At 39.8% G+C, this 21,651-nt stretch overlaps 1 protein-coding gene across 1 annotated transcript; it reads left to right on the forward strand.

The window, feature by feature from the left end:
• The first annotated feature begins 11,628 nt into the window (after window positions 1-11,628).
• Window positions 11,629-18,935, forward strand: MED18 (mediator complex subunit 18). Its single transcript, XM_007935821.2, has 2 exons — window positions 11,629-11,701; window positions 18,382-18,935. The coding sequence occupies exons 1-2, from the start codon at window positions 11,629-11,631 to the stop codon at window positions 18,933-18,935; spliced, it is 627 nt and encodes a 208-aa protein (XP_007934012.1).
• Window positions 18,936-21,651: the final 2,716 nt, after the last annotated feature.

The raw sequence follows: 21,651 nt of genomic DNA on the forward strand, positions 1-21,651 counted from the left end.
TCCTGAATGTCCTGACTGCTGCTTCCATTGGCTTTGCTTGTAGAATCAAGCAATGGGAAGTCTCTGACAACTTCAATCTTTTCTCCATTCATCATGATGCTGCTTATAGGTCCATTTGTCAGGATTTTTGTTTTCTTTATATTGAGATGTAATCCATACTGCAGACTGTATTCTTCAATCTTTATCAGGAAGTGTTTCAAGTCATCCTCACTTTCAGCAAATAAAGTTGTATCATCAGTGTATCTCAGGTTGTTAAAGATTCTTCCTCCAATCCTGATGCCATGGTCTTCTTCATGTAGTCTAGCTTCTCAGATTATTTGCTTAGTGTACAGATTGAATAAGTATGGGTAAAGGATACAACCCTGACACTCCCTCCTGATTCTAAACCATGCAGCATCCCCTTGCTCTGTTTGAATGACAGCCTCCTGGTCTATGCACAGGGTCCTCATGAGTACAATCAAGTGTTCTGGAATTCTCATTCTTCTCAATATTATCCACAATTTGTTATGATCCACACAATCAAATACTTTTGCATAGTCAATAAAACACAAGTAAACATCGTTCTGGTATTCTTTGCTTTCAGCCAAGATCCATTTGACATCAGCAGCGATATCCCTTGTTCCATGTTCTCTTCTGAATCCAGCTTGCATTTCTGGACGTTTTCTGTCAATGTTCTGCTGAAACTGTTTTTGAATTATCCTCAGTAAGATTTTACTTGCATGTGATATTAATGATATTGTTCAATAAATTCCACATTCTGTGAGATCACCTTTCTTTGGAATGGGTACAAATATATATCTCTTCTAGTCAATTGGCCAGGTAGCTGTCTTCCAAATCTCTTGGCGTAACTGAATGAGTGTCTCCAGTGGGGCATCCGTTTGTTGAAACACCTCAATGGGTATTCTGTCAATTCCTGGAGCTCTGTTTTTTGCCAGCTCCTTCAGTGAAGCTTTGACTTCTTCCTTCAATACCATTGGTTTTTGATCATATGCTACCTCCTAAAGTGGATGAAGATCGACCAATTCTTTTTGGTACAATGACTCTGTGTATTCCTTCCATCTTCTTTTGATGTTTCCTGCATCATTCAATATTTTGCCCAGAGAACTCAATATTACAACTTGAGGCTTAAATTTTTTCCGTTCATTCTATGGTCCATTCCAGCTAACTAATGCCTAGGATATCAATCTTCATGCATTTCATTTCATTTATACTTTCAATTTTCCTAGATTCATACTTCTTACATTCCATGTTCCAATTATTAATGGATGTTTGCATCTGTTTCTTCTCATTTTGAGTCATGCCACATCAGCCAATGGAGGTCCTGAAAACGTTACTCTGTCTACATTTTTAAAGTCATCTCTACTCTGAGGAGACAGCTCTTCTCCAGTCAAATTTTGAGTGCCTTCTGACTGATAGGTTCATCTTTCGGCACTATATCAGACAGTGTTTCAGGGTTATTCATAAAGTTTTCCAGTAATATGTCAGACAGTGTTTCACTGCTATTCATAAGGTTTTCAGTGGCCAACTGTTTGAGAAGTGGATGGCCTCTTCTTCTTCCAAGTAAGTCTGTCTTAGCCCAGAAGCTCGGCTGAAATCTCTCCATCACGGGTAACCCTGCTGGCATTTTGCAACATTGGTGGCATAGCCTCCAGCCTCACAGCAACATATAAACCACCACAGTATGACAAACTGACAGACAAGTTCATCTTCCTTAGTTGTTCCTAACCCCTCTACACCCACCTACCTCGACCCCGACCTAAAAATAGAGTCACCCCCAAGCAAAAAGTAGCCCCGCTCCTGCCTACCTCAGGCCGTGGCCTTAAAAATTGCTGGTACTATTCTATTTTAGGAATTTATCACAATTTGTTTATTCATTCACTTGTTGATGGACATTTTTTATTGATGTACATTTGGTTTGTTTAGGAGGTTTTATTATTATTATCATTCTAACTAACACACAGTCTTCAAACACTTGGAAAACAGACAAGTGAAGGAAAAATAATCTTTGGTACCATTAACCAAACACAATCACTGTTAGCATTAGAGTGTTTTGTTTTGTTTTTCTCTCCTTCTGCACACATATCTTTTGGAGACTGTATATTTAAATCAGGAGCTCTGGTGGCATAGTGTCTAAGGCACTTGACTACTAGCCAGAAGGCTGGAGGTTCAAACCCACCAGCCACTCCTCGGATGGAAGATTGGGCAATCTACTTCTGTAGCGATACCACCTCGGAAACCCAAGGAGGGGTCACTATGAGTCGGAACCGACTCCTTGGCAGTGCATTTGGTTTGGTTTTTGGTATATTTAAATCATATTGTGCACATGATTTTACAACTGGCTTTTTAGTCAGCCTTGTATTACAAATATTTTCCACATTATTTCTTTTGTAATTATAATTTTTAATGGTACATCTATTTTATCACTAAAATGTGGACTCTACAAGTGCAAGGGCTATTTTGAATACTCCTGTAATCCAAGGTCCCAGAATGGTGCCTAGCCTACAGCAAGTATACAATAACTGTTTATGAAATGGTATGTCACAATTTGTCTTGCTATGTTCATACAGTCAGTGTTGTTGGATGCTATTGATCTGCTTCTAACTCACAGCAGCACCATGTAACAGAGTAGATCTTCCCCACAAGGTTTTCTTGGCTATAATCTTTCCAGAAGCAGATCAGCAGTTCTTTTTTCTGTGGAGCCTCTGGGTGGGTTTGAACCATCAACCTTTGGGTTAACAGACCAGTAATTAAATATTGTGGTTCTAGGTCTCCTTATGTCAGTATAAAGGACGTGTCGATTCTCCTTCAAGTTTTATTTTCATTAGATCTCTTTTTAAAGATTATGTTCTGCCTGCCAACCAAATTGCTTGAAGGCAATGTCTGAGAACACCTGCTACACAAGCACATTGTGTATATCATCTATAATCTTTGCAGCAATCCTGACAAGAAGATAATATCCCTGTTGAACAAATTAAGAAGCAGACTCAGAGAAATTAAGTGACTGGCTCAAGGCCAAACAGCCAGGATATCGCTGAGTCCAGATATTAACCCATGTTTAACAGAGTCCAAATCCTACAACACAGGCAGTCCCCGGGTTACGAACGAGATTCATTCCTAAGTGTGTTTTTAAATCGAATTTGTAGGTATTTGGAACAGGTGCATACAGTTCTTATTCAGCCTTACTTTAGTGAGGAGGAGCCCTAGTGACACAGTCATTAAAGTGCATGGCTGCTAACTGAAAGGTCAGTAGTTCAAACTCACCAGCCTTTCCGTGGGGGAACCAGGTAGCAGTCTGCTTCCATAAAGATTTACAGCCTTCGAAACCCTGTGAGGTAGTTCTACTCTGTCTTATAGGGTCACTGTAAGTTTGAATCAACTTAACAGCAGTGGGTTTAGTTTTGGTTCAGTGTGAAAAAAAGTCTTGAAACCTTTTCAATGATTTAAAAGATGCACAAGCAACAAGTGAAAGTGATTGACACAACAAATTTGTTGTAGTAGCAGTTGGTTCAATCATTTCAAAGAGAGGGAAAGTTTACATAATATTAAAGGGCAAGTATGAGTTGTCCACATTTGTAACCCTAGGACTTAATGCAAAAGCATTAGAAATAGTTAAAATGTTTACATATACCTGGTATGTGTCAAGTATATCAGTCAATCCTCATAACAACCTTAAAAGTAAGCACTAATATTATCCCCATTTGAGAGATGAAGACACAGGGTTCAGAGAGGCCAAGTAACTTGCCTCATGTTACACGACTAGACAGTGTTAGAATTTTAACTCAAGCAGCCTGATTCCAGGGCTCACCTTAAACCCTAAGCACTAGCATATTTACCCATGCCCTCCTGAGTCTCTACACAGTCTCCTTGGGTTTCTTTGTGTGTGTGTGTGTGTGTGTGATTTTGGGTGAAAATTTACAGAGCAAATTCACTTTCCATATAGCAGTTCACATACACTTTGTCTCATGACATTGACTACAATTTACCCCAATGCAACATCTCCCCTTCCACTTCCTCCCGACAGTTACCTCTTCCCTGTGTCCATCCCTCCATGCACTCCTGCCCCCTCAGCTGTCTCCCTGTGCATAAGCAGCCCTTCTTTCTCCCATGAGTGTTCTCTTCCTTGGGCTACTTTAATTCCTCTAGGCTGTTCTTATACATTCTTGCTTAGAAAATGTTTCAGCTGATGATGTCAATGATGGCATCTGACTCTTTGACCCAAGGAAAGGGTTAATGGCAATAATCTCTTAGATGATCTAAGTAAACAAACTCTTTTACTTCCAAAAATACCGCATGGCAGACTCACAATCCTTGCAGGTATAAGATTGGGAGAACAGTGCCTGCTTCAGAGGGCTGATGTGATGATTCAAAGAGTGAGTCACAGAAAGCCCTCAGCCAGATCCTCATTCCTAGGAAGTGCTCACTAAAGGGGAGCTGTTGAAGGGCCTACATCCAGGAAATTTGAGACCCAATGGGTTAATTATCCTCAGACAGAAAACTGTGCTGACTTCCCCAGACAGATCTGGGCGGGGAGAAACCCAAACAGACAGTTACAGTTCAGCTAAAACAGAGCTAATCTTTAATCTTTTATGGATACACGTAATACATTAACTATTATAGCCTGTCCCCTCAAGGCACTTCAACACCTGGTCATCCAGAGGCTGGGGTTGAGTTGGCTGGGCTAAGTGGAAAGGAGCAAGTAAATAGGTCAATTACCCTTCTATGGGAGACTTTCTTAGGTTCCGCCTTGAGATTAAGAGGATTAAATAGCTGTCACACAGGGGGTGGGGTAGGGAGGTGAACTCTTGAGTCAGCAGCCAATGAAGAACACTAGGCGCAAATGACCTGAGATATTATACCTGTCTCCCAGCAAACCAAACTCCTTGAGGGCAAGAATTGGATCATTTATTATGTGTCATTAGATGTTTGCTTTTGGTGGTTACTATTAATAATGATGCTGTAGTTATCATATTGTTGTTGTTGTTGTTGTTTGCCATCGAGTCGGCCCCGACTCATAGCGACCCCTCCTTGGGTTTCCGAGGCAGTATCACTACGGAAGTAGGATTGCCCAACCTTCCTTCCGAGGAGTGGCTGGTGGGTTTGAACCGCCTGCCTTCTGGTTAGCAGTCAAGTGCCTTAGCCACTATGCTACCAGAGAGTTATCATATTAGGGGGAAAAAAAAAACAAAGGTATAGAATTACTAAGGCTAGGTGTCTCTATGAATTACGAAATCATAAGGTTCAACTACCGTATTGTCTCAACCCTAACATGCACTTTGTGTCCATGTTTATCAAGCTCTGTCTAATAATAACAAGTGTGCATGTATATGGAAGTGTTTCTCGATTGCCTGGGAGTCCATTATTAAATAAATACTGTACATCAAGTATTTGTTTTGGGGGATGGAAAATTTGGCAATGGATATTGGTGATGCTTGCACAACATGATTGATGTCATTACCTTTATTGAATTGTACACATGAAAAGCATTGAATTAGTGAATGGTGTGTTATAAGTATTTTTACAACAATAAAACTTAAATTAAAAAATAAATGCTATTAGTTAGAGTAGATAGGGTCTAAGAATTGAGAAAATACAACAGTTCAACCTCTCCAGGCAACAATTCTTTCTACGATAGATTCTGCTTTAATATTTCCACTGGAAAGGAGTTTACTTCTGCAGGCAGCCTGTCTCATTACCAGACGTCGCAATTGTGATCAACTCTTTATATGAAACTAAAATCTGTCTCCCTGCAATTTCCACCAGCAGTTCTAGACTTGTCTTCTGGAATGACACAAAATAAATTAGTGGGTTTTTTTTTTCCACCCTAGGAGACAGAGTGGCTTGGAACAATGAGGCACCCAGATCTGGGCTTTAATTCTGACTCTGACACTTTTTAAGGAGCTCTGGTGGTGCAGTGCCTAAGGCGTTTGCAAGCTAACCAGAAAGTCGGCGGTTCAATTGCACCAGTGGCTCCGTGGATGGAAGCCTAGGCAATCTACTTCTATATTTACCAGCTTGGAAACCCAATGAGGGTCACTATGAGTCAGAATCCACTCAATGGCAATGAGTTTGGTTTGGTTTTAGTTTGGTGGCATACTGCCTAAGGCATCTGCCTGCTAACCAAAAGGTTAGCAGTTCAAACCCACCAGCTGCTCCATGGAAGGATGATGGGGCAATCTACTTCCATAAAGATTTACCTCCTTGGAAACCAATGGGGGGTCACTATGAGTCGGAATAGATTCCACGGCAGTGAGTTTGGTTTGGTTTTGGTTCTGACACTTGTTAGCAGGTTACTTCACTACTCTGAGCCTGTTTCATCTGTTAAATGGGTTAACATACCCATTGTGAGATTTAAATTAGATCAACATATGGGAAGCATTTGGCACCGGATGTTCAATGAATAAAAGATATTCCCCTCCTCTTCCTGTCTACTGTTTTTTCACTGGCTTTGCCATATTTTTATCTACTTGAAGACAGATGTATGTTCCACTCTTCCCAAGTCTTTTCCAAGATAAACATCCCCAATTCTTCAACCATTCTAATAATAACTCTGACTCATTGCATACCCACAACATACCGTAAGTGCCAGGCACTGCTGAAGCCTAAGAGGTAAAATAACCTGCCTAGGGCCATGCAAGCAGGGGCCAGGATTCAAACTCAGGTCTGTCTGCCTCTAAAGCCACACTTCCAAATTTAGATCCTAAAGTAGAGTTGTCCAGTAGAAATATAATGAGAGCCACACATATAATTTTAAATGCTCTGGTAGCCACCCTAGGTGGTACAAATGGTTAACTGTTCAGTAGGTAACTAAAAGGATGAAGGTGAAAATCCACCCAGAGGCACCACAAAAGGAAGGCCTGGCGATCTACTTCCAAAGAAGTACCCTCTGGAGCTCAGTTCTGCTCTGACACACATGGGGTCAATGTGAGTTAGAGTCAGTTCAATGGCAAACGATTTTTCTGGTTTAGTGGCCACACTAAAAAGAAAAAGTAAAAAGAAACAGGTGAAATTAAATTCAATAATATATTTGATTTAACCCCCAAAATATTGCTTCAATGTGTGATAAATACAAAAAATTATTTATGAGGTGTTTTCCATTCTTTTTATTTTGTGCTAAGTCTTCAAAATACAGTTCGTATTTTACACGTATATCTTTAAAATATACACTACATTTCAAGTGGCTAATGCCTACACATGGTTAATGGCTACAATCCTGGATGGTACCCACGAAAGGAGGAGTATCCCAGCTTAGAATTTAAGGACTCAGTCTCTCCCCTTGAATCCAGTGTTAACTAAATATATGAGACTAAGAAAATCATATATTAATCCCTCTGTCAACCTCTGTCCTATACCAGTCACTTTATTAACAAATACAGTATCCATTGAGTGCCTCCAATGGGCCAAGTATCATTCCAGGATCTGGGCATATCGCACTGAATGGAAACAACATCCCTGTCTTCATGGAGCTTATGATTTTAATGGGAGGAAAAAGGCAATAAACAAATAAAGTATGAATAAGTAACGTGATACCTGGTCAAATGTACTATGAAGAAAATATAGCAGTGTATAGGAGGCAGAACAAATAGTGAATTGCAATTTTAAATTTCTGGTTAGGAAGCCCTCTGGAATACAGGCAGATTTGAGCGGAGACCAAAAGGAAGTAAAGCAGCAAAGAAGTGGTCCCTGCAGTGGAGAAGGAGAGTTCCAGACAGACTATAACAAATGCAAAGGACTTGAGATGGGAGTATCCTTGACATGTTCAAGTAAGAGTAATGAGACCGGTGTGGCTGGAACTGAGCTGACAAGGTAGAGGAATGATCGAGTATACAGTCTGAGAGGGAACAAGAATGGGGCAGATCGTGTAGGCATAATTAGCACTTTGGCTTTTACTCTGAGTGGAGGAATGACATGAACTGATGACAGTGCTGGAGATAATTAGGTTGAAAATAATAATCATATCTTTCCCACAGACTATGTATATAGGAAACAGTCAATAATTGTCAAAGCATTCCTGGGAAAGCACTAGTTTTTAACACTGAAGAAAACATCTGAAAGCATACCATTGTGTATAATAGAGGAGCAGATCTTGCAACCTATACAAGTATGAGACCAGAAGAACTAGATGGTGCCCGGCTACCACTGTCATCCACTTGGAAGGGATGTAGGAGATCCTGCATAGAGAGGGAGAACAATGTGGAACAAAACTCAAAATCATTTGGAGGCAAAAAAAAAAGGTGGGGACCAGATTTGCTGGTCCAATAGAGCCTGGTGGAACCACTGAGACTATGGCCCCTAGCTGCCCTTCAGGTCTGGAATTGAACCCACACCTGTGGTTTCCAGCCAAACAAAGTACAGGCATGTGAGTTAAACATTTACCTCAAGTAGACACATGCCCTGGAGAGAACAATCATGGGAGAAGGAAGGGCTGCTTTTGCACAGGGAGACAGCTCAGGGGGCAGGAAAGTATGGAGGGATGGACACTGGGAAGAGGCAACTATGGGGAGGAAGTGGGAGGGGAGCTGTTGCATTGTAAATTTTGGTCAATGACATGAGACAAAGTATATGTGAACTGCTGTATGAAAAGTGAATTTACTCTGTAAATCTTCACCCAAATCAAAATAAAATTAAAAAAAAAAAAAGAGAGAGAGAGAGGAGCAGATCTATCTTAGGAATCCCTGGGTGGTGCAAACAGTTGGCTTCTAACCAAAAGGTCAGTAGTTCAAACCCACCAGCTGTTCCATGGGAGAAAAGACTTGATCTGCTTCCTTAAACATTACAACCTAGGAAACCCTATGGGGTAGCTGTACTCTGCCTTATAGGGTCACTTTGAGTCAGAATTGACTCGATGACATGAAACAACAGCAACAACTAGAAGTGTGAACCCATCTAGAAGTGTGAACCCATCCAGAAGCCCTTCTGAGACAGGCCTGGTGATCTGCTTCTGGAAGGTCACAGCCTTCAAAATCCTGTGAAGCAGTTCTACTCGGCACAGTTGGGGTTGCCATGAGTTGGAACCAGGGCTTCCAACCAGTTCTTCCCAGTTCAGTCATGACTGACATAGGCAAACTGAAATCGACACAAATTTGTAAAATGTGGGTATATCAGTATGATAACCAGAATGGGAAAAAAAAAAAAAAATACTGGTCAACATCCTGCTAGAAATGTAATCTCTCTCTTAGAAAATGAGTGCATCATGCATTTGCATAGCAACCAAATATCTTGACCGACAGAGTCAGAAAAAATGGTGCCTTGCTCAGAGATAGTGGCTTCTTGCTCTGCTTTCAATGTGTGTTTCTCTCCACAGTCCTGGTAATAATCGAGTCTCCTACATCAGACCACTGAAAGGGCTCATTATGCCTCTTCCAAGTCTTCCATCCCAGGTCTTTGACCTGTGATTTTTCCCATTCTGGTTATCATTCTAGTACACCCACATTTTACAAATTCAGGTCTGTTCCAGTTTCACTGTGTTGGCCATGACTGAACTGGTTCAAAGCCCTGGTTAGAATACACTAGATGGCAAGCTCCCTGACCATCACCAGCTCTCTTAATTCCCATTGGACCTTTCTAGAAAACTGATAAAGAAAATGTGTATGCATGAATTGCAATCCACGTTGGTAGTCTGCTATCCCGATGAAGGCTAGCCAATAAGTGCTCCTACTCTCTTAAACTCAGTCTAGTGCTTCACTGAGAAACATTAATGGTTGAAAATATTAATGTATGTAAATTCTCCTTTGCTGCCACTAACTGGAATAACTGGGAAATTTACTATGGCAAAGAGCCTATGAATTCAGAAGGCAGCATGATAAAGAGATAGGCTTAGTGTCAGAGAGAAGTGAATTTAAATTTGAGTTCTGTCATTCACTGGTTGTGTGACCTTGGACAAATCACTTTACCTCTTTAAACTTCTTTTTCCTCATCTGTAAAGTAAACATGATAACATGGACTTTCTAGTAATATTTGGCAGATTTATACATATGTAAAATAGTAACTATTAGAATATGTTCAATATAATTTTTGAGCATCTACTACATGTAAAGCACATGTATAAAGAAAACATGATGTCTACCTTCAAGATGTTTATAATATAGTCAAATATATGAGACATGCACAAAATATTTAAGACAATATTTTCTCAAATGAGAGAGATAAAGTGTAATAACAGCAGGTGTCATAGTGCCTAAAGCATTTGACTGGTAACCAGAAGGCTGGGGGTTCAAACCCACCAGCCACTCCTCAGAAGGAAGGTTGGGAAATCTACTTCCGTAGTGATACCACCTCGAAAACCCAAGGAGAGTTCACTATGAGTGGGGATCACTTGACAGCAGTGAGTTTGGTTTTATACTCAGTAAAGTGAACGAATATTAAGTGTGTTACTGAGCTCCCTGAATGTGCAGTATAAGGCGTCTTCCCTTTTTCACCTTCAAGAACACAACAGAGGTCTTTGTTTTATTTTGTAACTTTCTCCCTTGCTACCCTCCTCTTTTCCCCCTAGGAAGAGCTGCTATGAGTACAAAGTTTAGGCATAATCTTTCTCAATCCTATCAGTTCCAAGAGATTTCCTACACGAAAACATCTCTAGGTCGTCGAACTTGAAAAAAATAAATATTTTTCCAGAGGACAGATTATGACGTCAAGGCGCCTGACATTTGCCACTGGAACGTGCTAAAGACTGCCATCTTCCATACAACAGAACACATCTGCGCAGGCTCTTCAGTTTGCCGGGCAGCAAAGAGGAAGATTTCTTGACTTCTCGGCACCCGTATGACGTGAGGCGGTTGTGTCAAGGTTTGCGCGACGTCCGCCGTCCTGCCGGAAGTGGGAAGAGGAGGCGATGGTGTTATTACGCTCATCGGTGAATTTGCGGAACTTAGGTAACCTGAGAGCTAGGTTCTAATTGGCGCTAAATTTTAAAGGCTGCATTGTGCGCGAGTGGAAATAATACCCAGCTTTGCGAGAAGAGGAAGAGCTCCTGCAGAGGTGAGTTTTCGGTGTAAGCGTTCGCGTGCCCGGGAAGTAGATTTAGGAGTTTAAACTAAACCATCGTCTTAAGAGAATTTCACTGTTCTGTCTTGTTTTAAAAGGTGCTTTCAGTGTTAAGAGAGGCAGATCCTAGATTCTTGTCTGGTCAGGCCTCTGCCACTAACTTGCCCTGACTTTTTAAAATAAAATACAGACAAGGACTCTGAAGTCACTTTTCAGTTCCTCAGAATTTTATTGGATCTTCCTTATGTCATTCGAACCACAAAGTCTTGGGAATTAGATATTGATCACCTCATTTAGTAAGGAAAATATTGAGTTTCAGGGTGAGACTCCTCAAAATTAAACAGATACCTTTTGGAGAATTGAGAACTTGACTCTAGAATGCTATGCTATAATTCCATGATCAGATCTCTTTTATATATGTCTGTATCATCAGTTCCTGGAGAATTACTTGGTCATATAGCAGTTACTTTAAAAGTTTTTAATGAATGGATGGATCTTTTGATGTCCATTCCAGTGACACAAGCCAGTCTTTCCACCTCTCTTGATGTTTAAACAAGTCTAACTCTTCTCGAGGTGTATCCTGTCCCTTACCTTGTTTGGGGGCTCTGAGTCCACTTCTGTTGTCTTCAGCTTAATCAGACAGACAGCATGGAGGCACCTCCAGTCACCATGATGCCTGTCACTGGGGGCACCATTAACATGATGGAGTACCTGCTTCAAGGTAAGTGAACCAGGTAACTTGGAATACCTTTCTTCCTCTTTTCTTTTCGGCTTCCCTGGGGATGAGCAACTGTTATACAAAGCCATCCTATGTAATTTCTAACACTTGATTGAAAACAACTATTTTTCCCCCAGCATTTTATTATGGAAAATATAAAACGTTTAGTGCCTTAGTTATCTGCAGATGCCATCAAAGAACAGAAATTTATTTTCTCACAGTTCTGGAAGCTAAAAGTCCGTATCAGGGCCTCAGCTGTGTTGATTCCTTTAGTGAGCTATTCTTCTAGTCTCTGGTGTCTGCTGTTGATCCTTGGCATTCCTTTGTTTGACGACTTGTCCTTACGTGTCATTTATCTTCTCCCTATGTGGATCTCTGTGCCTATTCTGCCCAGTTCTATAACTTAGAAAGTATTGGATTTAGGATACCCCTACTCTCCTATGATTTCATTAACTTAAAAGAAAAAAAACAGTTTCCAATTAGGATAATGGTCAGGATTACAAGGACTAGGGTTAGGATTTTAACACATATTTGCATAGGACACGATTTAATCCATAACATAGAGAAAATTTGAAAGAATTTTATAGTGAATGTCCACATTTGATACCTATATGCTACAATTTTCATTTTACTATATTTGCTTTATTACATGTCTGTCCATCCATCCAATCAAACCATCTTAATTTTTTGATGCATTACAATGTCAGTTGAAGACCTCAGTATTGTTGTTAGGTGCTGTTGAGTTGACTCTTACTCATACTGACCCTCTGTACAGCAGAACAAAACACTGTCCAGTTGTATGCCATCCTCACAATCCTTGCTATAGTTAAGCCCACCATTGCAGCCACTATGTAAGTCCATGTTGTTGGGGGTCTTCCTGTTTTTTTGCTGAGCCTCCACCTTACCAAGAATGATACCCTCCTCCAGGATTGGACCCTTCTGAACAATATGACCAAAGTAGGTGAGGTGAAGTCTGGCAATTCTTGTTTCCAAGGAATATTCTGGCTGCACTTCTTCCAGGAGAGATTTGTTTGCTCTTCTGATAGTCCATGGTATTTTCCATATTCTGTGCCAGCATCACAATTCAAAGGCTTCAACTCTTCGGTCTTTCTTATTCATTGTTCAGCTTTCAGTGCATATGAGACAATTGAAAAGACCATGGTTTAGGTTAGGCACACCTTAGTCTTCAAAGAGACACCTTTGCTTAACACTTTAAAAAGGCCTTTTGAAGCAGATTTGCCCAGTGCAATACGTCATCTGATTTCTTGACTGCTGCTTCCATTGGTGTTGATTGTGAATCCAAGTAGATGGAAATCCCTGGTTACTTTAGTCTTTCTCCATTTATCCTGATGTTGCTTATTGGTCCAGTTGTGAGGATTTTTGTTTTCTTTATGAAGACTATAGTCTATACTGAAGACTCGTCATTGATCTTCATCAGTAAGTGTTTCGAGTCATCTTCAATTTCTGCAAGAAAGGTTGTGTCATCTGCACATCATAGGTTGTTAATGAGTCTTCCTCCAATCCTGATGTCACATTCTTCGTACAGTCTGGGTTTTCAGATTATTTTCTCAGCATACAGATTGAATAACTATGGTGAAAGGATACAACCTTGATGCACACCCTTCCTGATTTTAAACCATGCAATATTCCCTTGTTTGTTCAAATAGCAGCCTATTTGTCTATGCACAGGTTCACCATGAGAACAATTTAGTATTCTGAAATTCCCTTTCTTTGCAGTGTTATCTAAAATTTGTTAGAATCCACACAGTCAAATGCCTTGACTACTCAATAAAACACAAGTAAACATCTTTCTGGTATTCTTTGCTTTCAGCCAAGATCCATCTAACATAAGCAGTGATATCACTTGTTCTATGTCCTCTTCTGAATCCAGCTTAAATTTCTGGAAGTCAGTATACTGCTGCAACCATTTTTGAATTGTCTTCAGAAAAATTTTACTTGCATGTGATATTAATGATGTTTGATAATTTCCACATTCTGTTAGGTCACCTTTCTTTGGAATGGGTACAAATATGGATCCCTTCCAGTCATTTGTCCAGGTAGCTTCTTGCATATTTCTTGTCATAGACGAGTAAGTGCCTCCAGTACTGCATCGTTTGCTGAAACATTTCAATGAGTATTCCATCAGTTCCTGGAGCCTTGTTTTTCACCAATTCCTTCAGTGCAGCTTGGACTTCTTCTTTCAGTACCCTTGGTTCTTAGTATTATGCTACCTTCTGAAAGAGTTGAACATCAATCAGTTCTTTTTGTACAATGACTCTGTGTATTCATTCCATCTTCTTCTTCTTCTTCTTTTAATTGTGATTTGGGTGAAAGTTTACAGAGAAAATTCACTTTCCATATAGCAGTTCACACACATGTTGTCTCATGACATTGACTACAATTTACCACAATACAACAGCTCCCCTCCCACTTCCTCCTGATAGTTACCTCTTCCCTGTGTCCATCTCTCCATGCACTCCTGCCCCCTGAGCTGTCTCCCTGTGCATACACAGCCCTTCTTTCTTCCATGATTGTTCTCTCCAAGGAGTGTGTTTACCTCAGGTACATGTTCAACTCCTATACCTGCCTTTTGTTTTGCTGGAAGCCACAGGTGTGACCTGAAGGGCAGCTAGGGACTGTAGTCTCAGTGGTTCCACCAGGCTCTATCAGACCAGCAAACCTCATCCCCCCCCCCTTTTTTTTTTTCCAAATGATTTTGAGTTTTGTTCCACATTGTTCTCCCTCTCTATCCAGGATCTCCTACATAGATCCCCCTCCGAGTGATTGACAGTAGTAGCCAGGTACCATCTAGTTCTTCTGGTCTCATAGTTGTGTAGGGTGAGGAACACAACATTCCATCTTCTTTTGATGCTTTCTGCATTGTTCAGTATTTTGCCCATAGAATCCTTCAGTATTGCAACTTGAGGCCTGAATTTTTCCTTCTTTCAGCTTAAAAAATGCAGAGCATGCTCTTCTTTTTTTTTTCTAACTCCAGCTCTTTGCACATTTCATTCTAATTCTTTGCTTTGTCTTCTCAAGCTGCCCTTTGAAATCTTGTTTAGCTCTTTTATCTAGTCATTTCTTCCATTTGCTTTAGCTACTCTCTGTTCAAGAGCAAGTTTCAGAGTCTCTTCTGACATCCATTTTGGTTTTTTCCTTTCCTGTCTTTCTTTTTGCTATCTTCATGTGTGATATTCTTGATGTCATCCCATAACTTGTCTGGTTTTCGGTCATTGGTGTTCAGTGTAGCATATCTGTTCTTCAGATGATCTCTAAATTCAGGTGGGATGTAATCTATGTCATATTTTGGCTCTCGTGGACTTTTTAAAATTTTCTTCAGCTTCAACTTGAACTTGCAATAAGCAGTTGTTGGTCTGTTCCACAGTCAGCTGCTTGCCTTGTTTTGGCTGAAGATATTGAGCTCCATCATCTCTTTCCATAGATGAAGTCAGTCTGATTCCTGTGTATTCCATCTGGTAAGGTCCAAATGTATAGCCACTGTTCATTTTGTTGGAAAAATGTATTTGCAATGAATAAGTCATTGTTCTTGCAAAATTACATCATGCAATCTCTGACATCATTTCTATCACCAAGGTCTTACTTTCCAACTACCAGTGATTCTTCTTTGTTTCCAACTTTCTCATTCCAATCACCAGTAATCCTCAATACTTCTTGATTGCATGGTTGATCAATTTCAGATTGCAGAAGTTGGTAAAAATCTTCAATTCCATCATTTTTGGCTTTAGTGTTTGGTGTGTAAATTTGAAAGTATTAGTATTAACTGGTCTTCCTTGTAGGCATATGTATATTTTCCTATCACTAAAAGTATTGTACTTCAGGATAGATCTTGAAATATACTTCTTAACAATGAATGCCACGCCGTTCCTCTTCAATTTGTCATTTCTGGCATAGTAGATCATATGACTATCTCATTCAAAATATGCCAATATCAGTCTATTTCAGCTCACTAATGCCTAGGATATCGATCTTCATGTGTCTGTTTCATTTTTGAAAATTTCCAATTTTTCTAGATTGGTACTTCTTACATTCCATGTTCCAATTATTAATGGATGTTGGCAGCTCCTTTCCCTTTTGAGTCATGCCCTGTCAGCAAATGGAGGTTCCAAAGGCTTTACTTCATCTGCTTCATTAAAGTTGACTCTACTTTGAGGAAGCAGCTCTTCCCCAGTGTTTCAAGGCTATGCATTCTTTTCTTCTTATTATTTTCTTTATATGTAAAATTTACATATAAAGAAATGCACAAATCTTGGTGGACCATTCCAGGAGTTTTGACAAATGCATTCACCTGTGTAACCTAAGCCCTTTCTCAAGATATGTACATTATCATCACCAAGAAAGTTCCTTCATGCTCCTTTCATGTCAGACCCCATCCTGACCCCTTCCCCAATAAAGAAACTACTGTTCCAATTTTTTCCCACCATAGAATACTTTTCCTTGTTTAAAACTTTATATATAAATGGAATCATATGCATGTATTCTTGTATAAAGCTTCTTTCAGTTGGCATAGTGTTTTTGAGAGTTATTCATGGTAAGCTTACCAGCCCCTTTTTTGCCTTGGTACCTTTGCACTTGATGACTGCTCTACCCTGAATACTTTTTCCCCAAGCTCTTCAAATGACCATCTTATTTCCATCCTTTGGGTCTCAGCTCAGTTGTCACCCCTTATAGAGAAGTCTAAGAGGTCTTCTTTGAACATTAAACCCCCTCAAAGAAACCTTTTCTCCTCCCTGTCCCTCCACTACTGCCCTCTTAATTTCTTTGTATTTGTTTACTTATTTTTATTTCCTGCACTAAAGTGGAATCTCCATGAAGGAAGGGCTTCCCAACTCAGTACTTGGCACAGCATTAAATAACTATATGTTCAGTGAACTAACACATACTACAAACCTAAAATGCTTGAGAAGTGAACAACCACATGTCTGACACGGCCCTAAATGTAGGATATTATTCCCTGCTCCCAAGGATCTTCTATCCCATGATTATTTAGAGTTGGGAGGTGATTTTCCTATAACACTATTGAATATTTGAATATATTTCCAGTATTGGAGTATCAGCAGTGGAAGAAGAAAGATGACTTAAAATAAATAAATAAATAAATAAATGCATAATTGACACTCTGAAAGATAACTAAAAATTTAGATGATAAGCTTTTTTTATTTAGGGTAGTCCAAAAAGACTTCTCTGATAAAGTGACAGTTGAGCAGAGACCTGAAGAAAGTGATAAGGTGAGCCATGCCTATATCTGAAGGAGGAACATTCTAACCCGAGGGAATAAGGGAAGAAGCTCTGAAGAGGGTGTGTACCTTGTTATCTTCAGGAAATAGCATGGAGGCCATTGTAGCCAGAGAGAGTGATTGTGGGGGAGAGTAGAAGGAGGTGATGTGGGACAGGTAGCGGAGACCTGCATAATACATAGTGCCTTGTTGACTTGGTATGGGCTTTGGATTTTATTCTGAATGGCATGGGAAGCAGGATTCTGAGCAGAATGTCTTTATCTGCCTTATATTTTTAAAAGAACACTTGGCTGTTGTGTGGAAAAGAGAGGAAAAAGGCAAGGGTAGAAGCAGGTTATTACAAAGCCCAGGTGAGAAATGAGGGAGATTTGGTCTGGGTGGAAGTGATCAAATGAGTGAGATGTGGTTGAATTCTGCATTTATTTCAGAAATATGTATTCAATTGGGATGTGGGAAAACAAAAAGAATTCAAAGATGATTCTGTGGACCTTGACCTAGGCAATTGGAAGCAAAGAATTGTCATTTACTAGGTTGGGTAAGATTGCAAGAGGAATGAGTTAGTTAAGGAAAATAGTAAGTTTGATACTGAACGTGTTAAGGTGGAGGGATCTGTTAGGTATCCAAGTAAAGAAATTGAATAGTTAAAGGTATGAGTCCATGGTTCTGGAGATATAAATGTGGGAGTTTCAGGATGTAGATGATATTTAAAGCCATGGGAATTAGGTCACCTAGGGAGGGAGAGTGTGTTGATGGAGAAGAGAGCAGGTCTGAGTTCTAGGTCTTCCACCATTTAGGGAAGGTGAGGAACAACCAGCAAAGAGGACTTAAAAAGAACTGTCAGTGAGTTAGGTGATGAATCAGGAGAAAATTGTGATCCCAAAAGGAAGAAAAGATTTCAAAGTCAGTATAATCACCTGTCACAACTGTATCCAGTGCAGCCAAGCAGATGAATAAAATGAAGACTGAGAATTACTTAATACCTTTCTTTGAAGCAGTTTATTCTCTTTTACTTAATATAGTACATAAAAGGGAAACTGTATTTCTTCTAAAAAAGACAAATCATAATTTTCTGGAAAGAGATGAAAAAATTTAAAGTAAGATGACAAAAGATAGTAGTACTACATTCTAGCTAGATACTGTTACCTGTTAAAGGCCTTGAGCCCCAAAGCCTGCAGGAGATTCACAAGTGATAGAGAGGGCCTGAACACTTTGTAGTATCAAATAAGAAAATATAAACAAACTGACGAAGGAGTAACTTTCTCATAATATTGTGCAATGCTACCTCCTAAATTCTCACATGTTGGACCTTTGCTTTACAAAACAGTGCACTAAACTATTGTGGTCTTTCATTTAGAGCTTTTGAAACTTGTGCTAATTTTATGACCCAGAATGAAGGCTGGGAGTCAATAATGCTTTTTCTGTGTTCAGGTAGTGTTTTAGATCACAGCTTGGAAAGCCTTATCCACCGCCTTCGTGGTTTGTGTGACAACATGGAACCTGAGACTTTCCTTGACCATGAGATGGTATTCCTCCTTAAGGGCCAGCAGGCCAGCCCATTTGTTCTAAGGGCTCGGCGCTCTATGGATAGGACAGGGGCACCCTGGCACTTGCGCTACCTGGGGCAACCAGAAATGGGAGACAAGAACCGCCATGCCCTGGTGCGAAACTGCGTGGACATTGCCACGTCTGAGAACCTCACTGACTTCCTGATGGAAATGGGCTTCCGCATGGACCATGAGTTTGTTGCCAAGGGACACTTGTTCCGTAAGGGCATCATGAAGATTATGGTGTACAAGATTTTCCGCATCCTGGTGCCAGGAAACACAGACAGCACTGAGGCCTTGTCACTGTCCTATCTTGTGGAACTAAGTGTTGTTGCACCAGCTGGGCAGGACATGGTCTCTGATGACATGAGGAACTTTGCCGAGCAGCTGAAACCCCTGGTTCATCTAGAGAAGATAGACCCCAAAAGGCTCATGTGAGCTCATGTGACTAAGAGGAGCAGTCCACCCTGTCCTCACCTATTACAAAAAAGAAGGCATAATGAATGTCCCACTTCCCCTCTACCAACCAGGCATCCTTCCCTCAGGAAGGAGGACAGTGAGGACTTGGTTCTGTGTCCTGTTTTCTTCAAGTGGTAATTTCACCTTTGTGAAATCATAGCCTTTTAAAATGAAAGGCTCAGTATTACACAAGTCTGTCTAATCCCTCCTACATAAAGAGGGAAAACTGGGATAAATTAGCTGTTGGAGAGAAAAATCTCTTAACTGTTTTTGCCATTTGTGTATAAAGTTTGTAATATAGATGCTGTGAGCTCATATTGTATGGTAATAAAGGCTACAAAGAGAAATGTCTGTGTAATTCTGATTCTTTTCTTAGTTACATTGCTGTTCTTAATTTTAATAGAGATGATACCTTTTACCTTTCATAAAAGTAATACATATTTCTTGTTGGAAATTTTAAAAATAGAGACAAACAGAAATAATTAAAAATAATCTATAATACTATTATTCAAAGAGAGTCTCGGGGTGGCCCAAGTGGAGAAGTGCCCAACTGCTAACTGAAAGGTTTGAATCCCTCCAGGGGCAGCTCAAAAGAAAGGCTTCCAAAAAACCAGCCACTGAAAACTCCATAGAGCATAGTTCCACTCTCACACACATGAGGTCTCCATGAGTCAGACTCTACTTGTCGGCAAAGGTATTTTTTTATTTCTAAAGGGAGATACTATTTCTATTTTTATGCAAATCCTTCTACTATTTTTTTTCCCCTAATGTGTGTGTATATAAAGAGGATCTCTGGTAGCGTAGTGCCTAAGGCACTTGACTGCTAACCAAAAGGCTGGCAGTTCAAACCCACCAGCAACTCCTCGGAAGGAAGGTTGGACAATCTACTTCCATAGTGATACTGCCTCGGAGACCCAAGGAGGGGTCGCTATGAATCGGGTCTGACTCTACGGCACATAACAACAACAATGTGTGTTTATAAGATTATTTTATAAAAATATTCTCTACATACTAGTTTGTAGCCTCCTTTTGTTCATTTGCTGTATCATTAACATTTTTTAGGACATTGATCTATAGTATCCTTTTGTTTAAAAAAAAATTCATTGTGTTATTATGTGTCAGTGCTGCCCTAAGTGCTTTCAGTATGCTAATTCATTTAATTCTCACAATACTCCCATTTTATAAAGAGGAAAACTGAGATGCAGAGAGATTAATAAACTTTCCCCAGGCTATTCAGCTGCTAAGAAGTAGAACTCGGGTTTAATTGTCATTTGTAACTGATACTTGAATTCTATCATGTGGATATTCCATAGTTTAATTGATTCCCCTACTGTTGGAATTTTAGTTTGGTTTCAATTTTTTGTGTTTGTAAACAACCCTAACATTGCTTGTGGTTTTTTTTCCCCATGGGTCAATGCATTTTTTTTTTTCAGTGTTCCCTCCCCTCCCTTTCCACCTCTGGCAACCAACAAAGTTTCCCTCCATATATAAACCTTTCCTAGACCCTCCACAACGAACTAATACTACTCCTAGTAGATTCCACCATGGAGTTGATTACCAGTCTCATCATGGGGAATACTACATCCAGGTGCCCAGCCACTCAACCAGGCTCAGCCAAGTTGACAGACAAACTGAACTATCACATCTGTTTTTAACAAATTCCCTTAATTTCTGCTTATCTGGAAATGTCCTAATTTCACCATCATATTTGAGGGACAATTTTGCTGAGTACGTAATTCTTGGTTGAAAATTTTTCTTTTTCAGGGTTTTATATATACCTTCCCATTGTTTTCTTGCCTGCATGGTTTCTGTCAAGAAATCCAAGCTTTGTCTTATTGGTTGCCCCTTGTTAAGTAACTTTTTTTTTTTTTCCCCGTGCTGCTTTTAGGTTTCTTTCTTTGTCTTTGGTTTGGTGAGTTTGATGATGATATGTCTTGGTGATTTTCTTTTGGGGTCTATCCTGTTTGGGTTTTGTTGGACTCCTTGAATGGATATATTCTCATCTTTTACCATACCAGGAAAATTCTTTTCCAACAAATCTTCAACAATTTTCTCTGTGGTTTTATTTGTCTCTTCCTGTTCTGGAATTCCGATTACATGTAGGTTATTCCTGTTAATGGTATCCCACTTAGGCTTTCTTCATTTTGTTTTGATCTTATTTCTGATTTATCCCTTTCCACAGAAGTGTTGAGGTATTTGCCTTCAATCTCGCTAATTCTGTCTTCCATTGATTCAATTCTGCTCCTTTGCCCATTCAGTGTGTTACCTGTTTCTGAAAAATTAGTATTAATCTTCTGGATTTCTGTGTGTAGATTTTGAATCATTTCTAATTTTTCATTTATTTTGTAATTTTGTTCTCGTATTGTCTTTTGAAATTGTTGTAGGGTTTTCACTGTGCTTTCCTCAATTTTGTCAGTGTTTTTCTTGATCTGTCTCTCAATTCATTGAAGATACCTAAATATAATTCTTACGAATTCCTTATCAGGGAGTTCCAATGCTGCTTCTTCCTCAGGGATGTGTTTTGGGTCTTGCAGTGTAGTAAATTACTTAGTGTGGCTTTTCTACCCATAAGTCTTTATAAACTCCAAGGTGGGATTTTCTATGAGCAACTGAGGAGCTCCTGATTGCTGAAGCTATCCACCTGGGTTATTTCTGTTGGGCGTGGCACAATACAATGTTCTGGGAGGTTCCCACT

Source organism: Orycteropus afer, unplaced genomic scaffold (assembly GCF_000298275.1).
Source record: "Orycteropus afer afer isolate SDZICR_OR568_19922 unplaced genomic scaffold, OryAfe1.0 scaffold00031, whole genome shotgun sequence".
Classification (NCBI taxonomy): Eukaryota; Metazoa; Chordata; class Mammalia; order Tubulidentata; family Orycteropodidae; genus Orycteropus; species Orycteropus afer.